At 47.6% G+C, this 18,068-nt stretch overlaps 4 protein-coding genes across 5 annotated transcripts; 2 read left to right on the top strand and 2 right to left on the bottom strand.

Moving 5' to 3' along the window:
* Positions 1–735: 735 nt before the first annotated feature.
* Positions 736–4,278, bottom strand: LOC122616312 (DNA repair protein Rev1). Of its 2 annotated transcripts, none has more exons than XM_043791722.1 (6): positions 4,164–4,278; positions 2,748–4,111; positions 1,983–2,689; positions 1,871–1,924; positions 1,107–1,809; positions 736–1,044 (listed from the first exon to the last, which is right to left on the bottom strand). In XM_043791722.1, exons 1-6 carry the CDS (start codon positions 4,197–4,199, stop codon positions 900–902), a joined length of 3,009 nt encoding a protein of 1,002 aa, XP_043647657.1. In that variant the 5' UTR covers positions 4,200–4,278; the 3' UTR covers positions 736–899. The 2 variants fall into 2 exon arrangements, with proteins under 2 accessions (XP_043647657.1, XP_043647656.1); XM_043791721.1 differs by having other exon boundaries at positions 737–1,044; positions 1,871–1,930.
* Positions 4,279–4,549: 271 nt separating this feature from the next.
* LOC122617266 (mediator of RNA polymerase II transcription subunit 30) lies at positions 4,550–5,663 on the top strand. Its single transcript, XM_043793036.1, has one exon. It carries the CDS (start codon positions 4,620–4,622, stop codon positions 5,598–5,600), a length of 981 nt encoding a protein of 326 aa, XP_043648971.1. The 5' UTR covers positions 4,550–4,619; the 3' UTR covers positions 5,601–5,663.
* A 135-nt stretch (positions 5,664–5,798) lies between these two features.
* On the top strand, positions 5,799–7,175 carry LOC122615833 (tax1-binding protein 3 homolog). The gene is made up of 3 exons (XM_043790976.1): positions 5,799–5,961; positions 6,118–6,246; positions 6,379–7,175. The coding sequence occupies exons 1-3, from the start codon at positions 5,908–5,910 to the stop codon at positions 6,565–6,567; spliced, it is 372 nt and encodes a 123-aa protein (XP_043646911.1). The 5' UTR covers positions 5,799–5,907; the 3' UTR covers positions 6,568–7,175.
* A 206-nt stretch (positions 7,176–7,381) lies between these two features.
* Positions 7,382–10,214, bottom strand: LOC122615832 (UDP-glucose 4-epimerase). Its single transcript, XM_043790975.1, has 4 exons — positions 9,658–10,214; positions 9,279–9,519; positions 8,199–8,489; positions 7,382–8,138 (listed from the first exon to the last, which is right to left on the bottom strand). Exons 2-4 carry the CDS (start codon positions 9,516–9,518, stop codon positions 7,617–7,619), a joined length of 1,053 nt encoding a protein of 350 aa, XP_043646910.1. The 5' UTR covers position 9,519; positions 9,658–10,214; the 3' UTR covers positions 7,382–7,616.
* Positions 10,215–18,068: the final 7,854 nt, after the last annotated feature.

The following is an 18,068-nucleotide window of genomic DNA, read 5'->3' as shown; positions in this document are numbered from 1 at the left end:
ACTCTAATTGTTGTGGTTGTCATGCGGCTGCGGATGGGATGAGATGGGATGGGTTGGGCTTGGATTGGGGCAGGTGATCGCTGGCGGTTCAGAAAGAACCGATGACACATAAAACAAAACCAAACGTAATACTAAGATTTAGAAACATGGTAAGTGGTTTAAAAAAAACTTTGGCAATGCTTTCGTACTCCGCATAATTTCGCAAAAATTCCACATTAAATGTATTGTTTTAATCAAGCTAATGCGCTTTTCTGCGAGTGTAGGCATGCCGCATGCGAATCAATTACATATTACAGCCGTCGCAGCGATTAACTGCAGTGACTTTAGAGAACTGTTCAACACTAACCTGTTCGAGTCGTCGATGCCGCTTTCATTAAAGTGCAAATTATGACTTGCCAGTTCCGCCAGGTGTTGTGCCCGCCTGGCCTATTTGTCTTGAGTGGCCGCTCCTCGTCGGTGGGAAAGAGCTACCACCCGGCGGTGGCTCAGTGGCTCTGTGGCTCAGTGGCGGGGCTCTGCCCTTTGCGTATGAAGTTATCAACGCCATCGTCGCAGCGGCCACAGCCCCACTTCATTTGCCCATTTGCCGCACTTGCCACTTTAATTGCTACCTGTGCCCGGAGTTGCAGATGAATCGCAGGCAGCGGGCTTTAGATCTATATATAGGCTGCGGTGAGAACTGGAAAGGTATTTGATGTGCACCCGATGAGCAACAGTATTCATTTTAATGCAACATTTATTAAAAATGATAACCAGAGATCAGCAAGTCAGTTATGTATTCTGGATTGAATCCTTTATCAGAATGTCTCTTTTTGGCTCGAATTAATGGCAATAAAATAACTTATCCATAAAATTACTCTCATGTGGCTTTGCAAACCAAATCCAACATGTTCAGGTCACTAAGTGCACTTCATGCAGCGAATGTTCTCAATGAAGAGCAGATTGTAGCCCTCAATCTTGAGCACTTGGCTCTGGATATTCTCCTCAATGTGCTTGTAGGCCAGGTGCCAGCAGCAAGAACTGCTGCGTTTCGCATTGATGATGCTGCAAAACAAAGGTAGCTAAATTCGTGCACATACTGCAACGGCTTAGATCAAACTCCTTACCGGCACAAGTACTTCATCACATCGTACATGTGGTCCAGTTGGTCGCTGCTAATCATATGGGAGACCTGCTGGTGAATGAGATCCACGTCCGTCGGCTTGGGCACCTCCTCGCGACTGACCCACTCGTTCAGCAAGTCCTTGTAGTTGGCCCCCATCAGCAGCTCGGGCAGCTTGGGTTTTGGGATGATCTTCAGGATATTGGGATTGACGAACTTGGGAAGATCCTCAATGTAGTCGGCCACAATCTGATCCGATCGGATGCCCTGCTCCTGCTCCTTGCGGTCCGTACGCCTTTGCATTCTAGCCACAGCCGCCCGGGAAGTAGATGGCTTAAGATCGCTGGCGTTTAGCGGGCTCACATTGGGTGAGCGGTTGCGTTTTGATAAGGGCGGTGAGTTGAGGGTCGGATAACGTGGAGGAGCCGGTTTCCTAACCTTTCCACCGCACTCGGCTATGGACAGGTATTCCTCCCTATGGGCCAACACCTCGAGGCGTATATCCTCCGGCAGCTGTGCCAAGACATCCTCATCCAGCTTTGGCTCCAGGGGTACAACCCGAGTTTTCGGCTTTGGAGTTTCCTTTTGACCCTTGTCTTCGCTCAGCTGGTCACGTTTCCTGCTCTCCGCTGCTGCCGTGAGCATACTCATCACATTCCTGGGCTCTCGGGGCTTAGGTTTAGCTTCAACCACTGCTGGTTTGTTCGCTGCAGATAGATATAAAGGTCTCAAATATGCTGGAAAGTTAACCATTTGCGGCTAAAATACCTTTATCATCGCCTGTGGGCTTTTCGGCAACTGTTCCTTGGGTTACAGGTTTATCTACAACTTTATGTATATTTTAATAAATTGGGTGTACAAATTTGGTTGGATTAAATACCTTTCTTCATCTCGGACATCTTGCCGAACATCTGCATGATGATGTTCTCCTTCCGCACCTCGCTGGCATCCTCCAGCTTAGTGAGGTGTATGCCAATGCCACGCAACTCGTGTGGCGGTAGATCGGCTTCCTTCATCAGGTTGAGGACCAGCGAGGTTATTACATTTACGTCATCCGTGGCATGTTTGATCAGTGAGGACTTGTTGATGGTGTCGCAAACGCCGTGGCCCATGTACTTGGAGGTTTCGACTGGCGCTTCGGCGGCGCGCACCATTATCTTCAGATTAATCGATCTAGCCTTGCGCTTGATCTCAACCAGACGCTTTGTAACCTCCTCGCTGAGCTGGCGCAGAAACTGTTCGCACTCGGCGGATTTGGTAAAGCGAATGCCGAAGTTCATTTCGGCGGAAACTGTCTTGCGGGTCTGCTCATAGGCCAAAGGACGATCATCGATTCCCTTGCAGTTCTGGAACAAATTCTGACCGAGCTTCTTGCCCAGCACCGTTTCCAGCTTCTCCAGCGATGAGTTCTGCACATCTCCGCAATTATTGAGTCCCGCCAGCTTGAGCTTGTGGCTCATGCTGCTACCCACTCCTGGCAGTAGTTCCAAAGACATCGGCGCCATATAGGCCAATATGTCCTTTTTCGCATCCAACAAGAACTGGCCGTTCGGCTTGGCCTCCTTGGTGGCCATACGTGCCAGCAACCTGTAATAATAGTTACATAGAATATATAGTAATCGTAAAAGATTAATTTGCTGCTCACTTGTTGCCTGCCACCCCTGCTGAGCACGGACATCCCGTCTTGGCGTGCACCTCCTGCCTGAGATGACTCACAAAAGCCATCACATCAACATTGAGTTCGCAGACCAGATCGGTTAGCTCCACAAACATCTCGTCGCAGCTCACGGCCTCGATGTTCAGGGTGTACTGGGCCACTGTGTCGTACAGAGTGGAAGCCACCTCCTTGTAGCCTTCAAAGTCATAGGGAATCGTCTTAAGCTCGGGACAAAGCTTCAGAGCCTGGCCCACAAACATGCCATTGCGGATGCCCTTCTCGCGAGCCTCGTAGCTGCAGGAGGCGATCTCCGAGAGCGACATTTTCTTCTCGAAGCCCGAGCGCACCTTTTCCGCCTTGTCGCCATCGTGGAATTGGTGCTCGAAGCGCTGGGCAAAGAGTTCCAGCTCTGCCTTTCTGTCCGCCTGTGGATGCACCGGCACATCGGTGGCTGCGTTGCCTCCCTTCGAGTGGGTCACCGCGATTGGCTGCCCACGAAGCTCGGGACGGGCTCTCAGGCCCACGGACACAAAGAAGCAGTCCATGTCGATGTGCATCACATAGCGCTCCGATCCGTCTCGCTGGGCTCTTGCGAGGGACTTCAGTGTCTCCCTCTTGGGAAAGCCCTGGGAGCCGTGATCCAGACGCAACTGGCAGACATACTGCTTGAAGCCCGCGCCCAGAGTGGCGATGTGATGCAGCCGCGAGTTCTTGTAGAATTCACTCAGGAAGTTCGGATCTGCGGCTGTGCGGGCGGTGGTCGAGTTGCTCGAGGTGGCTGATAAGTTAGTGATCTTGCCATCTGATACACTGGTCTCCTTTGCTGGCGAAGTGGCCACTGCCTGCTGCAGCTCCTTGAGAATGCCGCCGAGCTCCATTTGCATTTCATCCTTGGAAGAGTCCACCTCCATTGGCGTTTTATCTTTCGGCGGCTCCACATCCACATCCAATTTGCTCTCATTTGCGCTGCTGTCCTTGGGTTTCCCGAAGATGAGCTTGGGCTGCGATGTCTTCTGGTTGGTGTACAGCAGATAGGGCTTGTAGTCCACTATCTTCCCTTTTGCCAGGCAATCCACCACCCACTTGGCGCCGATGAACTTGCTCAGATTCATGTTCCGCACCTTGACATCGGGCAGCACGGAGGCTATTATGTACGTCGTGTGGCTCCTCTCGTAGTGGTGGAAGGTCCCGCCGTGTACCATCATGATCCGCTTCAGTTCATCCGCCGAAGGGTCGGTCCGCCCGTTCACAAATATGGAGATGCCTTCGAATAAGTCCGACTTGCGAAATGGATCGCTGGCGGCGGCGAACTGCTCCTCCAGCTTCGATTTCTTGGCCTCGAAGTAGCCACCCTGAAAAGAGCGGGTTTGGTTGATACTTTTCAGCACTTTATTTACAGCTTACCCATTCACTAAAACCATTATCCTCGTTGCGGGCCATTTTTAAACGTTTAAAAGCATAGAAAAGCTAAAATTGAATTTCGCCAATGCCGCTCAGCTGTCGCACTGATGCCTAATATTTTTACGCCAATCTGGCAACTCTGTTTTCGCATGGCCGCGTTCCTTTAAATTTGCAGGGGGTTTTTCTTTCGATATTTAAAAACTAATTTAAATTAAGTAATCGCCAGATTAATTAGTACAAATACTCCGATTTAATCTAGTAAGTACTTAGCTTGTGAAGATGAGTGATTTCAAGGCGTCGACTACGCCCATGTCTTTCTGCACAGCTGCTTGCGAGCATACAGTTTTGGCGTTGTCCAGCACTTACGTTTTGCTTTGTGTTATCGGCAACAGTGTCATTTGCCGTCTATCGCTTATCGTTCTGTGTGATATTTTGTTTATTTTGTGAGAAATTTGCGAAATGTGGAAGTACGGCCAGAACCAGGGAAATCAGGGACCTGCGGGCGGCGGCGGAGGAGGCGGTGGCCCCAACATGATGCCCATGGGCGGATTCGGCATGCAGCACGGCAACATGCAGCAAATGCACATGTCGCCGCAACATCAACAGCAACAACAACAGATGGGCATGATGGGCGGACCGGGCGGCATGCAGATGAATCCCCAGGGACCTGGAGGTCCTGGCGGCCTGATGCCCGGCATGTCTCCGCAGCACCAGATGCAGCAACAGCAGCAGCAGCAGCAGATGATGCAGCAGCAAATGATGGTGCCCCAGCAAGGTGTGGGCGTTGGAGTGGGAGCGGGTGTGGGTGTGGGCATGGCCGGCGGCTTGGGAATGGGCGGAGGTGGCGTGGTTCCCCAGCAGCAGCAGCAACAGCAACCCCAACAAAACATGCCACAGCAGAACATGCCCCAGCAGCAGCAGCAACTCAATCCGGGTGCAGGAGCTCCGCCTGGTGGAGCCGGGGGCAACAACAATATGCTGGCCATCTCGCAGCAAAATCCACACAAGGAGATCAACATTGTGCAGCTGTCCCGTCTAGGCCAGGAGACCGTGCAGGACATCGCCTCGCGCTTCCAGGAGGTCTTCGCCTCCCTCAAGAACATCCAGCCCACCTCGCACAGGGACAACAACACCGAGAAGAAGGTGCAGGAGTACTTCCGCACCATCCGGCTGCTCTTCAAGCGGGTGCGCATCATCTACGAGAAGTGCAACGACGCCGGCATGGATTACATGAGCGCCGAGAGTCTGATTCCCTACCGCGATGAGCCGGAACCGAGAATCGAGCCATCGCAGTGCGATGAGTACCGAAAAGTGCTGCAGGAGAACCACGAGCTCATCGAAACAGTCAAGCTGAAGAACAGGCAGCTGCGCGAGATCATCGACCGGACGCGCATCATCATCTGGGAGATCAACACCATGCTGGCCATGCGGCGCTCATAGGCTTACAGATTCTAGACATGTAATAACGTATAAATAAAACTAAGAAACATTGCCAAAAAGCAATTGTAAAGGATTTTAAGGTTTCTGCGATTCCAAAGAAAGTATAATGGAGTATTTATCAATTTAAAAATAAGCGGCAATCGCAAGGCAGTAATCGCATCACTGCTGCGACCTATCGATTTTCGGCCATCGATAAATGATTGCCAGGAAGAAGCAGAGTTTGTTGTGGGCGACTATTTGAAGACGAATTTAGCCTTGGAAAATTAGCTAATCTAGCAAATTAAAGTTAGTCAAAGCATCGGCAGACATGGCGAAAATGGCATTCCAGCACCAGGCCGGCACGGCGATGGAGTGTTTGAGCGTAAGTTGCGACTGAACTAAACCTGGCTCGCACGCACACTCGCCTGCGTGTGTATAGGTGAAATTGGGTCGCTGGAGAGTACAAAACAACAAAAAAAAACAAGCTACTTTCAAACTCAACGAGCAATAGATGAAATGTGACTCACAATTCCCACAGATACCCATCACGCTGCACAAGGAGAAGGACTACGACCAGGAGGGACGCGAGATCCTCAAGTGCGGCTTCAAGATCGGCGGAGGCATCGACCAGGACTACAAGAAGAGCCCGCAAGGATACACGGATTATGTGAGGAACTTGGGCTACCTTAGAACCTAATTTTAGGCACGAAAGAGAGCTCTCTATTAAAGTGCAAGAATTGGGTTTAAGCTCTGTTGCTTCAGTTCACAATGTGTAACATTCTTTCCCATTTGAAAACAGGGCATCTATGTGACGGAGGTGCACGAGGGCAGTCCCGCCGCCCGCGCAGGTCTGCGGATCCACGACAAGATCCTGCAGTGCAACGGCTACGACTTCACCATGGTCACCCACAAAAAGGCCGTGAGCTACATCCGGAAAAACCCGATACTCAACATGCTGGTGGCCCGCAAGGGCGTGACCTCCACATAAGTGGTGCTCGGAGCGGGGTCTCCACGGACTACAGCAGTATTTAAGCGGCATTTAAACTATCCCCTCCAGCGCCCCTCGGGGCCAAGGATCTCTTTGCCTCCTGCAACCTATGCGAATACTTAGATTTACCATATTATACCATACCATTATACATATATTCATTACGCATGCATATCGCGCACACATGTAGCCAGCCGTAAACGTAGCACCTAGTAATGCTTCTTGTTGAATTCGATTTCGCATTTCTTTGCCTCTCCAATCCAATCCAATCCATCACTTGTTGAACGAATCGCCAAGCTCCAGAGCATAAAACAGATTGCCAAATACCGATATAAACAAACAATCCCAGAAACAACCGACTCGAGTATAAACAATTTTGTACTTTTATACGTGCAGACCATTCCAAAACCAAACTGAAGCAGCAGACGAACGCAGAGTTGTTGAAACGAACATACATTCATAGTACATACTTGTGATAAATGACTTTAACTGTGCAGATATGTGCGAGGAAAGCGCATCACTTAAGTTTAAAATTGAGTTTTTAATGTTATATTGCATTTGAATAAATGTTTGCTAAATAAATGTGCAAGCTCGATGTCTTCTTGTAATTCTGATGCACTTAATGGGATGTATTGATTGAGATCTGACTAATTGTGCACCTGTGTGTTTACTCAGGCACATAGTTTACCTATGTATGTTACTGCCAAGTGAAATCCGCCAGTGCCACCTTGTCTACGACCTTAATTACGCGATTGCGCCAATTGGTACGCGTCAATGATGCCAGCGGTCACCGAGCGCGTAAATGAGCAGCAAATTACATGACAACAGCGAAAAGCCTTTTTAATTACAAAGTACTTTGGATTACATACATACGCACACTTGCACACATCGAAATGGGCGAATACTACACGAAATTTGGAAAGAAATATTCACAACTAGAGGCAAATAGAAATTGCTACCTGAGCCATCATCAGGTGTAGTAACTCAGGAACTTGCGGAACGGCAGAAACGAGGCAAGGCAGCAAGACAGCAGCTGGCAGCTAGCAGCTCTACTTGTTGGCATACCCGTTGGGGTTTTGGCTCTGCCAGCGCCACGTGTCCTCGCACATCTTGTCGATGCCCCGCTCGGCCTTCCAGCCCAGCTTCTTATCCGCCAACGTGGCGTCCGCATAGCAAGTGGCCACATCTCCGGACCGTCGGTCCACCAGCGTGTAGTTGACCTTCTTGCCGGAGGCCTTCTCGAACGCCTTCACCATGTCCAGCACCGAGTAGCCTACGCCGGTGCCCAAGTTGTAGGCGAAGAAGCCCGTCTCCGCGATGTTGCGCAGCTTGTCCAGCGCCTTCACGTGTCCCTCGGCCAGGTCCACGATGTGGATGTAGTCGCGCACTCCGGTGCCGTCGTGCGTGGGAAAGTCGCTGCCGTAGACACTCAGGCTGGGACGTCGACCCACGGCCACCTGGGCGATGTAGGGCATCAGGTTGTTGGGCTCGCCGTTCGGATCCTCGCCAATCCGGCCGCTGATGTGGGCACCCACCGGGTTGAAGTAGCGCAGCGAAACCACGGCCCAGCGCTGAAAGAGCGATATCTTTAGTACCGAACTTATGGTCATCGGACAAGAATGAGAGCATACCTTGTCTGACTTGCAGAGATCCTTGAGAATCTCCTCGGTGAAGTATTTGGTCTTGCCGTAGGGCGATGTGCAGTTGCCCGTGGGATGCTCCTCGGTCACGGGCAGGAACTTTGGCTCGCCGTAGACGGTGGCGCTGGAGCTGTACACGAACTTGAACACATTGTTGTCGGCCATCGCCTCCAGCAGGACATTGGTGCCGGTCATGTTGTTGTGGTAGTACTGCAGTGGGATGCGGCAGGACTCGCCCACGGCCTTCAGGGCGGCAAAGTGGGCCACCATGTCGATTTTGTGCTGAAAGGGATAGAAATATACTTATTAGTTTGGAAAATCCATATCTGCAATAACTATCTGTACAGTAAGCACAACTATAGTTTCATATTAAGTAAATAATAATATAACTTTGATTTCAAGGTGATTAATAACAATTAAGCGGTTTATAAATAGCTGTGATAGTGCTGATTAGGTAAAATTCCACCAAAACAAATATTGCTTATTCTACTCAGTAATCAGTGCGCGTAAGCACAAAGCTATGTCCATTTAGAGTTGAATAGAAATATGAAAAACACTCAAGTATCAACCTAAAGTTTGGGTTAAGAAACTAAGATATTTCATGGCTATTCGGGCAACAACGTGCATTTTAATAATGTTTATCAAATTCATAAACGTCGATGGCTAACGAAACCCCACCATTCGTTGAGCATCTCAAGAATGCGTGAAAACCTGCTCCAATTGGCGAATTCTCGTGGTTATCAGTTGATGTAAACACTGCAATCTGGACTGCCTACAATCTGGAGTGCAGTGTACGTGCCCGGGAGCTGCTATGGATGTGGATGTGGATGCCAGCGCACCAACTCGAATGCGACCTCGCCATGTGGGTCTTTCATTCAGGGTCGATCAGCGCGGCGGCTCGTCGGAAGTGCCCCACCACTTGAGCAAACAACAAAACGAGCGCGAACGAGAAAAAAAGCTGATAGCGCGCATGTCAGATAAGCTTGATTGAATGGTATCCAGTTGGCACATTTAGCCCAGAACCTACGAACTGCTGACGTGCCAGCTAAGCATCTGTACATATGTGCTCACCTCCTGGAAGACGGAGCGCACTTGCTCCCTGTCCGTGATGTCCACCCTATAGAAGTTGACCTTCTTGCCGGTGATCTCCTGCACCCGGCTGAGCGCCTCCGGCAGCTTGGCGCCGCTGCTGTAGGCGTTGCACAGGTTGTCCACGCAGATGACGTTGTAGCCCGCATTGAGCATCTCCAGAACCGTGTGGGAGCCAATGTAGCCGGCTCCGCCGGTGACCAGTACCGTGGGTGGGGCCATCCTAAGTGGCGAAAGGGGAAAACACACGAAATTAGGCCACACGAGTAACGCGAGTGGAGTGAGTTCTCATTGACGTCACCAAAATCGTTCGGCAGGCGTGCGAAACAGCCGTCTGCTTGGCGAAAAACGGGTAACTCACCTGTTTACAGGTGATTATGGTAGAGAAGCCCCGCTCAGTGATTCAGATTGGCTCTGGCGTCTAAAGACGTGCCCTTGAAACGATTCCGATGCGGATTCCGATGCCTAAAAACGCCTCCGATCTCCGACGAGATTGCAGATGATGTAGATGGCGTAGATGGTGTAGACGGTGTGTGGATGAAGATGCCAAAGATCGCTGACCGTTGAGTGCTATCGCTTGCTAACCCGTTTCGTGCACTCTTCCTCATTCATCTGAGTTGTCGTACGTCTGTTTTGATCTGCGGTCGCTGGCCAACTGAACTGCTGCCTCTCCACGGCGCCTATTTAACTTTAACTTGTTCTCCGTTCTCCGAACGCGCACTTCTTATCAGTCTCGTTGGGTTGGTAGACTGCGTGCGCTGCGCTGCTGTCACTTGAATTCAACTGCTAACTGCTGGCTGACTTGGTCGCCGGACTGCCGAGGTCACCTCGAAGTGCATCCTTATCGCCGCTGACCGTTGACCTCCGGTTCCATGCCCATTTATGCAATTTCCAGGTGCTCTTCACTGCGCTCTCCGAATAAAAGTAAACAAAGTCGTGGCGTTGCCACGCGGCGTGGGTCGTTCAGCGCTGCCACATCCGCCGACTTTTCAGCCGTCTGGTCCGACCTCGATAACTTTCTTGGCTGCCTATCGATATGCACATTTTAAAACCAAAATTGCGCTCATATCGGTGTTTGAAATTTAACAACATTCGGAAGAAGCTAATAAAAGTGTTAAACTATCGAAAACAAACTGGAACTTTACATTGCAATGCGGCCTAAGGCCGACAAAACAATTGGATAGACAAATGGTAACAAAATAACACAAAAATCATAAAGCAATCTAACGCATTCTGTCCCAACTAGATTTTATCTGATCTGGCATCACTGCCACCTGCTTCTGTAAACTTACATGTAGATAAATTGGAATTTTACATGACTGATTAGCGGAAAAGATTCAAATTTAAATGTAACACATTTTTCACTCGTGAACTCGACGGTTGATAACAAAAAACTTTAACACTTAACTAGAATCGCAGTGCGGACAGCTTTTTGGTGACCCAAATTCTGATCAAATCTTTAATGATAAGCGGAAGTGCATGTGCTCAATACGCAATGGAAAAGACCTCAGAATGTTTACAACTTAATTGAGAATGTATTTGCGCAGCGACGAGTCTCTCAATGAAATGCGTCTGCCGGCGGTTCTGAATGAATGGAATGCATGAATGGATCGAAAGCTTTGGAGCTTTAACCTAGATTGGCATTTGACCAGCACTCTGATTGGCTTTATCTTATGGTTTTTGGATTGTCGACAATTGGTATTTGACTGGTTCTATCTCATCCAATAAATCAGTTTAATGATTATGGGTACTGTAGCCCTAAGAAATTGTGGCACAAGTGTCCCCAAATTAGAACAGACCCTCAAAAACTGTTTTGAACACAATAATCTACATAATCATCTTGAAACGAATCGATTCTCGAAGGCGGGGGAAAGCTCACTCGATACGATAAGGCAGACGTCTTATGTACATACCACAAGACCATGCTTACCGCACACCGCATGTACATGCATACATATGTACATCTGCATACATATATATTCAGATTCTCGGGCACACACACACACACTGACAATTGAGGATCCGGCCGACACATAACCGGAAATGAGTTAGTTGAACTTCCGTCATTGCTCGCCTCTGAATGGCGCTGGCCTGCAATATTTTTTATGTGAGCGACAATAATTTGCACAGTCACAGTCACAGTCGCAGCCACAGAAACAGCAACACCAACAGCAACAGCAACTGAAACAGAAACTGAAACGGAATTGGAAATGGAAATGGAAAGAGAAGGAGAAGGAGAAAGACAGAGCGGACAAGTCTCCAAGTGGAAGTGGTCGATCCTAAAGCAATGTACATATGTACATACATACATAAGTATTTGTACATAGTGTGCTGCGGTCTGGTCTATATACTCGTACATAGAAGCGAGCTCCCAATCCGATCCCGCCTGCGCTGCGTACATATGACATTATGAGGGGAGCATTATGATACGCTATGGTTATGGCATCGGCATTATCAGTGCGGTCCGAGAGTCGGATTGCTGGTGGGGTTAAGGTTTTCGGGGGGTCTGGCCGTAGCCCGTAGCCCGTAAGCTATGTCCGTCTTCTTGGGCGAGCGATCGCCAGATTGCGGACTTTAGAACGCTCCACAGGGAGCCAAGTAGCTCGAACCCTGGCGCAGATAAATAAAACATTTATATTCGGAGCTAATATGTTCAAATTTGAGCGATAGGCTAGGTCAAACCATTGCCAAGTCTCCGCTCAAATCATAATGTTACTTTACTTTTATTACTTGCCACTCCATAAAGTTTGCTTGTACTTATGGTAAATTTCGGTTATCCATCTTAATAAAACCAATTTTCCGCATTATTGTTTGTGCCCGATAATCATCTTTGTACGACGTTCTGAGTTCCCCGAGAAGAGCCCACCCCAGATAAACCCGGCCTCTGGCACTTCAATTTGATCTCGGTTCGGTTCGGCCTGGGTCGGGAAAATGAACTGGGAAAATGGGGAAATAGTGAAAGTGCTGCACTTTTCACATGGCCCTGAGCCGACGGAGAGCGACTTGGCACTGGGATCGCCTGGGCCACCATAAATGCTTATCACAAATTAAGCAATTTATACATACTACATATTTCGTGGCGTTTTTCGTTTTCGGTTTTTCGCCTGGCAGAACCCGCATGGCCCGGCTGAAAGTTTTTCAATTCGTAAATTGAAGATATGGAAAATGAAATTCAAAACGCACATGAACATACAATTAGCCAATTATCTAAAACTTTTCTATGCGCGATCCGAAGTCGAGACTACACACATAAATTCATCACACTTGAATGCTTTGCTAGCTGGGTGGACTTTTGGAGTACTTCGAGTCGGCGACAAGGCACTGAAAGAAAATGTGACTACTCTTCTTTCTCACTTTAGTGTGATAACTAAGCTTTTGAGCTGAAGGATATGGTAATCCTTTGTATGATTAAACTATATTAGAACTTGGAAGAAAGGAACCTCTTCTATACCTATGCTTTATGTTGTGTTGTTGAAATATATCTCCAATTATCTACTGTGATTGCAATACCTATGTTTGTATACTTTTGTATAAAAGTTCTATCTATTATTCTCGAGTGAAGAGCCCGATTCTGGACTTGAATTTGAGTGCGAGTACGATGCGCGATCGTTTGAGTAAGTGGAGTACACGCGCATGTGCGGCGTTTCGGCAAAAGTTTCTCACCAACAACAGGAGACACTGGGAAGCAACAACGACAACAACTACAACTACAACAACGAGTACAACTACAACAACTATAATAATAATAACAACAATGATCAACAGAGCAACAATGCCCACAACAACAACTACGACACGACTGGGCAGAGTTTTACGCAAGTTCTCGACTTTCCAGTTGTCAGTGATCTCATTTCGTTGCTTTTTTTGGCAAAACTACCACAAAGGCTTAGAGGGGTTACGGCTTGGAGGGGTGGGGGAAGTTTGGGTAGGGGGGACAGGGGCTGGCACGGCCGTGGGGTGGGTATTTAGGGTATCTCTCGGCCTAGCAACAGGCAACAAATGATGAACACGTGTGCTGCTGGCTGTGGCGGGTAAGATATAGTCAAGAAACAGGGGCAACCACCCTGAACGGCATCGGGGATCGGGAATCGGGGATTGGAGATCGGGGATAGGAGATCGGGGTGCTTTGGGCACCCTCCGGTTTCACACACTTTTACGAGCTATTGATGGCGGTGGCAATGGGCGCTTATGAATATGAATAGATCGCCCTACTTCCTACCTGGATCTTGGATCTTGAATCTTGGCTCGCCAAGGTAATGGCAACTTAATAAGACTGCTTCTGCCCGAGGATCTCGAATCCCTTCGAACGGGGTTAATGCGACAAAAGCGCATTCATACCATAGAAAATTTAATTAGTTGTCTGCTGGCTGCCTGCCCTCGGGGCATGCTTATTGTTGCGAAAATGGGAAAAATATGAGCCACGAGGGCTGGGCTGCGCTGCGGTGCGGTGCGGAGCGGTGGTTGCTGCAGGATCGGGATGAAGCCAAAGGACACGAGATACATCTGCAAACGTGATCGTACACGATGCGCGAAACAAACTTCAAGTAGCGCCGTCCTTTTGAAATTTATTCTGAATCTACAGGATTTTCACAGGGGTTCCTTGTGCGTCGCTATGTCAGCCCAACGCGATCATTAACAATGTTTGTTTGCGTCTTACACCCTTTTTAATTGCTGCCATTCAGCTGGGTTTCTAATTATTGTTTTTGCGACTCGTTACTCTAATTACCAAAGCAAGGTGATAGCAATAACAGCCCTAAAATAACACGCTACCATCTTTATAACATCAATTGCGATTGGGAAACTCTCTCTGCGAGCAATTTCCTGCAAGTTTCCGGAACAATGCAAATCAGGATCTGTTAACCGCGTTTCCTTCGCCGCGCTGTGATATAATCTCCGTGGGAAATTTGAGGCGGAAAACGAACCAAATGGAAACGTGAAACGTGGCCAAGTGAAGGCCAGCCGAAAACCCAACCCAACCCCAACCCAAACCCAGATCCAAGCCCAACCCACATCACTTGGCCAAGAGTACAATGGAAAGTGCATTAGCAGAGCCGCCGGTGATTTTTCTCTTTTTGTGTTTTTCTATTGCAGCAATTGCGGCTCTTTTCTCTTGGCCCACCAATGTATCTGTATCTGTATCTGTATCTGTGTTCGTGGCTGCAGCTACATCTGTAGCTGTATCTGTAGCTGTATCTGTGTGGAGTGCAGAGCGAGGCTTTATGGCCAAAACCCCATGCCCCCCTCCTCGCCCGCAAAACTTTCCCGGTTAGTGCCACCGACATTCCAATGCGTATCCGGGATTGTGAAATGTTTTCATTTCAAGAAACGAAGACACATTTACCGCCGTCTAGCGTCTGCAGACCGTCTGTATCTGTATCTGAGCATGCACTGTATCTGTATCTGTATCTGTTTGCGTACACTCACAGAAATGTGCCCAATGTAGGGTAAAATTAGCTGAAAGTACTTTCAAGCCATAAAATACTATACTCGCAGTTGGTGTTAATAACTTCTTGTCTTCTGAAGAAAACCGCGTGGCTCTTGGTCCTAAAGTGCGATCAATGAATTTGGTTTTCAGCTCCAGTTTCGGCGAGTGTACCCACGAATGTGCTTTCGACTGTTTCTCTTTCTCTTGGCCACTCTCCTTCGGCTACGTGCCGCATTTTAAACAATATCAGCACAGTTCACTGCGAGCCAAGGAATCGCAATGCGATGAGCTAAGCTTGGTAGAAGTTTCTCCTGGCCAACTATTTTTGTATCTTGGCCATTTACAACACTCGGATCGATTCTATTTATAAGCATTTTATTGCAGAAAAGCCACATTCCACGTCGTTTATGGCCCTGAATTAGAGGTATCAACATGGATTTTGATGTTTACCCCCACTATAATTAATAATGCCTGTGATTAGCGATTAATTTGCACACAAAATGCGCGTTTATTCTCAAACACATTTGGTTGATAAGGTCTACAAAGTCTTAAAAGTGAGCATGTAATACAATAATTCAATATATGTAATTTGGTAGTAAAGTAGACATTAGAGTAATGATTACAAAGTTTATGCAAATTATGCAAGACCAAAAACTTTGGAGCTTTATGGATAAGCACCAAAAATCCAGACTGCTAGACTCCGGCATTTAAGTAGACATAAACAGGCCGACAAATACGTGTTTTCGGATATCTCTCGGCTTTGATCTTCCATCCTAATGAGGCATAACACAATAACTGCCCACTAAATCGCCATGAAAAGTGGCACATCTCGGGCCAATAAGGCTTTTAAATTTAGTTACACAAGGGGCATTCCAGTCCGTCGTCGTCGCTCCAGTTTGCATAGCATGCGAGTCATTTATTGGATTCTAGGAAATCGGAACCGGGAAGTGGGGAAGTGGGGAAGCGGGGAAGAAACAGCTGCAGCTGCCACGGGGCATTTAGAAAGTCACCCCAAATCCAAGTGCCCTATTCCTATTCCTATTCCGATTCCTATTCCAAATCCAAATCCGAATCCATCGCATGTACATACATGCATACAAGTATGTTGTACGTGCACCTATGTGGAAATCGATGTGTGTGTGTGTGTGTGTGTGTGTGTGCATGCTGATTAGCACCTTGGCATGTGCTATATGCCAGAAGCTATAGCTATGTACTAAGCGATATATGCTGGCACTCATACTTATGTAAGCCAACGCGTGTTTGTGCTGGAAAATAATCAATTGGTAAATATGTTTATCACGACTTTTTCGGCTCCTCTCCACCTCTCCAGCTCTCCCACCGCTGTCCAGTAGTCCAACGTGCTCCACTTTGTCGATCGTTTCATGAATGAAAAACTTAAATCGTCGGTCGGAGTTTTCGGCTTTCGGTCTTCGACGGGGGTTCATTGCCCAGGTGGATCGGATTGGATGGGATTGGATCGCCTCGACCGGGTTACGTATGATACCTATGCGTACTATACCTTTAACTACATACATACTACTACAGCGCTTATCGCCTGCGCAGCGGCGTTATCAGCGCCGCGTTTACGACCGACTCAAAAGGGCTTTTGTAATGGGCAAACAAAGCATAAAATACCAACATCAAGTTGTTTAGATTCGCTCGCCGCTGGCATGCCTGGAATGCTGTTTACCCAAGCGGGCCTTCATTGACTCCGACTCCGATTCTCATTCTCAATACGATTCCGACTCCGACTCCAAACTGAACAGAAACGACTCCACACTCCACGTCCAACTTCAAACTCACCTTGGGATGACAGTCGGAAAGGCGAAATAGAAATACATTGTAGCTACAGCAACGGCGCAGGCGCGGCTTCTACACTGAGAAAAACACAGCTCAGTTCATTGAATGCAACCCCAAATTCTAGCTCATTAGAAATGACATTTATCTGAACATTTAGCATAGATGTTTTATTCTATGATTAATGTAACAGTTATAAAAAGGTGTAATATGTTATACAAAATACATGTTTTTAGAAGAGTAATAGGCAGTTTTAAACATATCACACTATTTAACTAATTTATTATCAAAAAATAATGGAAATTCTTAATTAGCTGGTTTAAGATTCTTACCAAAAGCAAGCTCATAGAGCCATAGCACTGTACTCACCACCTTCGATTTCCCATCACCATCACCAACTCCATCCCCATGCCCATCATCTCGATCCAACTTTGGATCGGTGTCGGCATTAGTTCAAAGCTTTGTTACACGATATCGCTATATCTGTGTAGGCACAGCGCAGTATAGCACAGTGAGCAACAAAAAAAATCGACCATCGGAATGTGGAATGTGGTATTCATTGACAAAATCAGCTTTCAAAATGATCTCACTTGTATGAAAAACAGTCAAACCAAATCGAAAACCGGTTTCGTAGTCAAATCATTGGAGTTACAAACGCTTTTCGTTCGCTTTCCGTTTTTCCTCTTTCGATGATCGTGGTCTTTATAAAGCAACAGCAACAACATATCACATCAACAACAACAAGAACAACATCATCATCATCTGTATCTGAGCGCTTTTCACGCACGTGCCTGGCTCACATTTAATAACTATAATTAAAATGTATGTCAAGTCGACCGAAATTATACGCTGCCAGTTAACACTTTAAAAAGCAGCGAAGAACGAAGAACGAGCGACTCAAAAAAAAAAAATAAGATCCACAAGAGGCGAGAATAAAAATACCTTGGCTAGCCTAAATATTTTCACACGCGCCGCGAGAGAAGAAACGATCTTAAGGTTTTAGTCTGTCTTTCTTTCTTTTCTTCTTTTTTGTTTTGTTTCATAAAAATAGCACACAATTAGTGGCGCTGAGTTTTTGCTTTTGGTTTTGTGGGTTGGGGGACGTGAACTGTAAAACGCCTGTGAGTTATCAAATTGGGGATTACATACCTTTATAAATAGTTTCTGCGCAGGCGCGCCCGTATTTCTCCAACTGTATCAGTGTATTGGTGTGTACACTCACACACTCACAAAATACACAATCTCCATTTAACAATCATTAATTTAGACGTCGTTCCAGCGGGAAAGGGAAGCGTGCGAAGGGAACGGGAACGAACGGTGGCGCTGCTCCCGCGATGATCACACGCTGCTGGGAATGGCCTGGAATGGGAATGAGCTGGAAGCTGTGTGGGAAAGTATGCGCCGCCGCCTCTGCCGCCGTCGACGTCGCTGAAATAAACAAGACCAAAAGCAAAAGCAGCAGCAACAACAACCCCAACTGGGCCCCGAAAATTAGGTCAACATTTTTTCATTCACTCTTTTTTTTTGTGTTGCTGCCATATTTCGACACA

The sequence above is a fragment of the Drosophila teissieri genome, chromosome 3L, assembly GCF_016746235.2.
Source record: "Drosophila teissieri strain GT53w chromosome 3L, Prin_Dtei_1.1, whole genome shotgun sequence".
Taxonomy (NCBI): Eukaryota; Metazoa; Arthropoda; class Insecta; order Diptera; family Drosophilidae; genus Drosophila; species Drosophila teissieri.
Note: the sequence above shows the minus strand (reverse complement) of the source record. Positions and strands in the feature narration are given on the sequence as shown.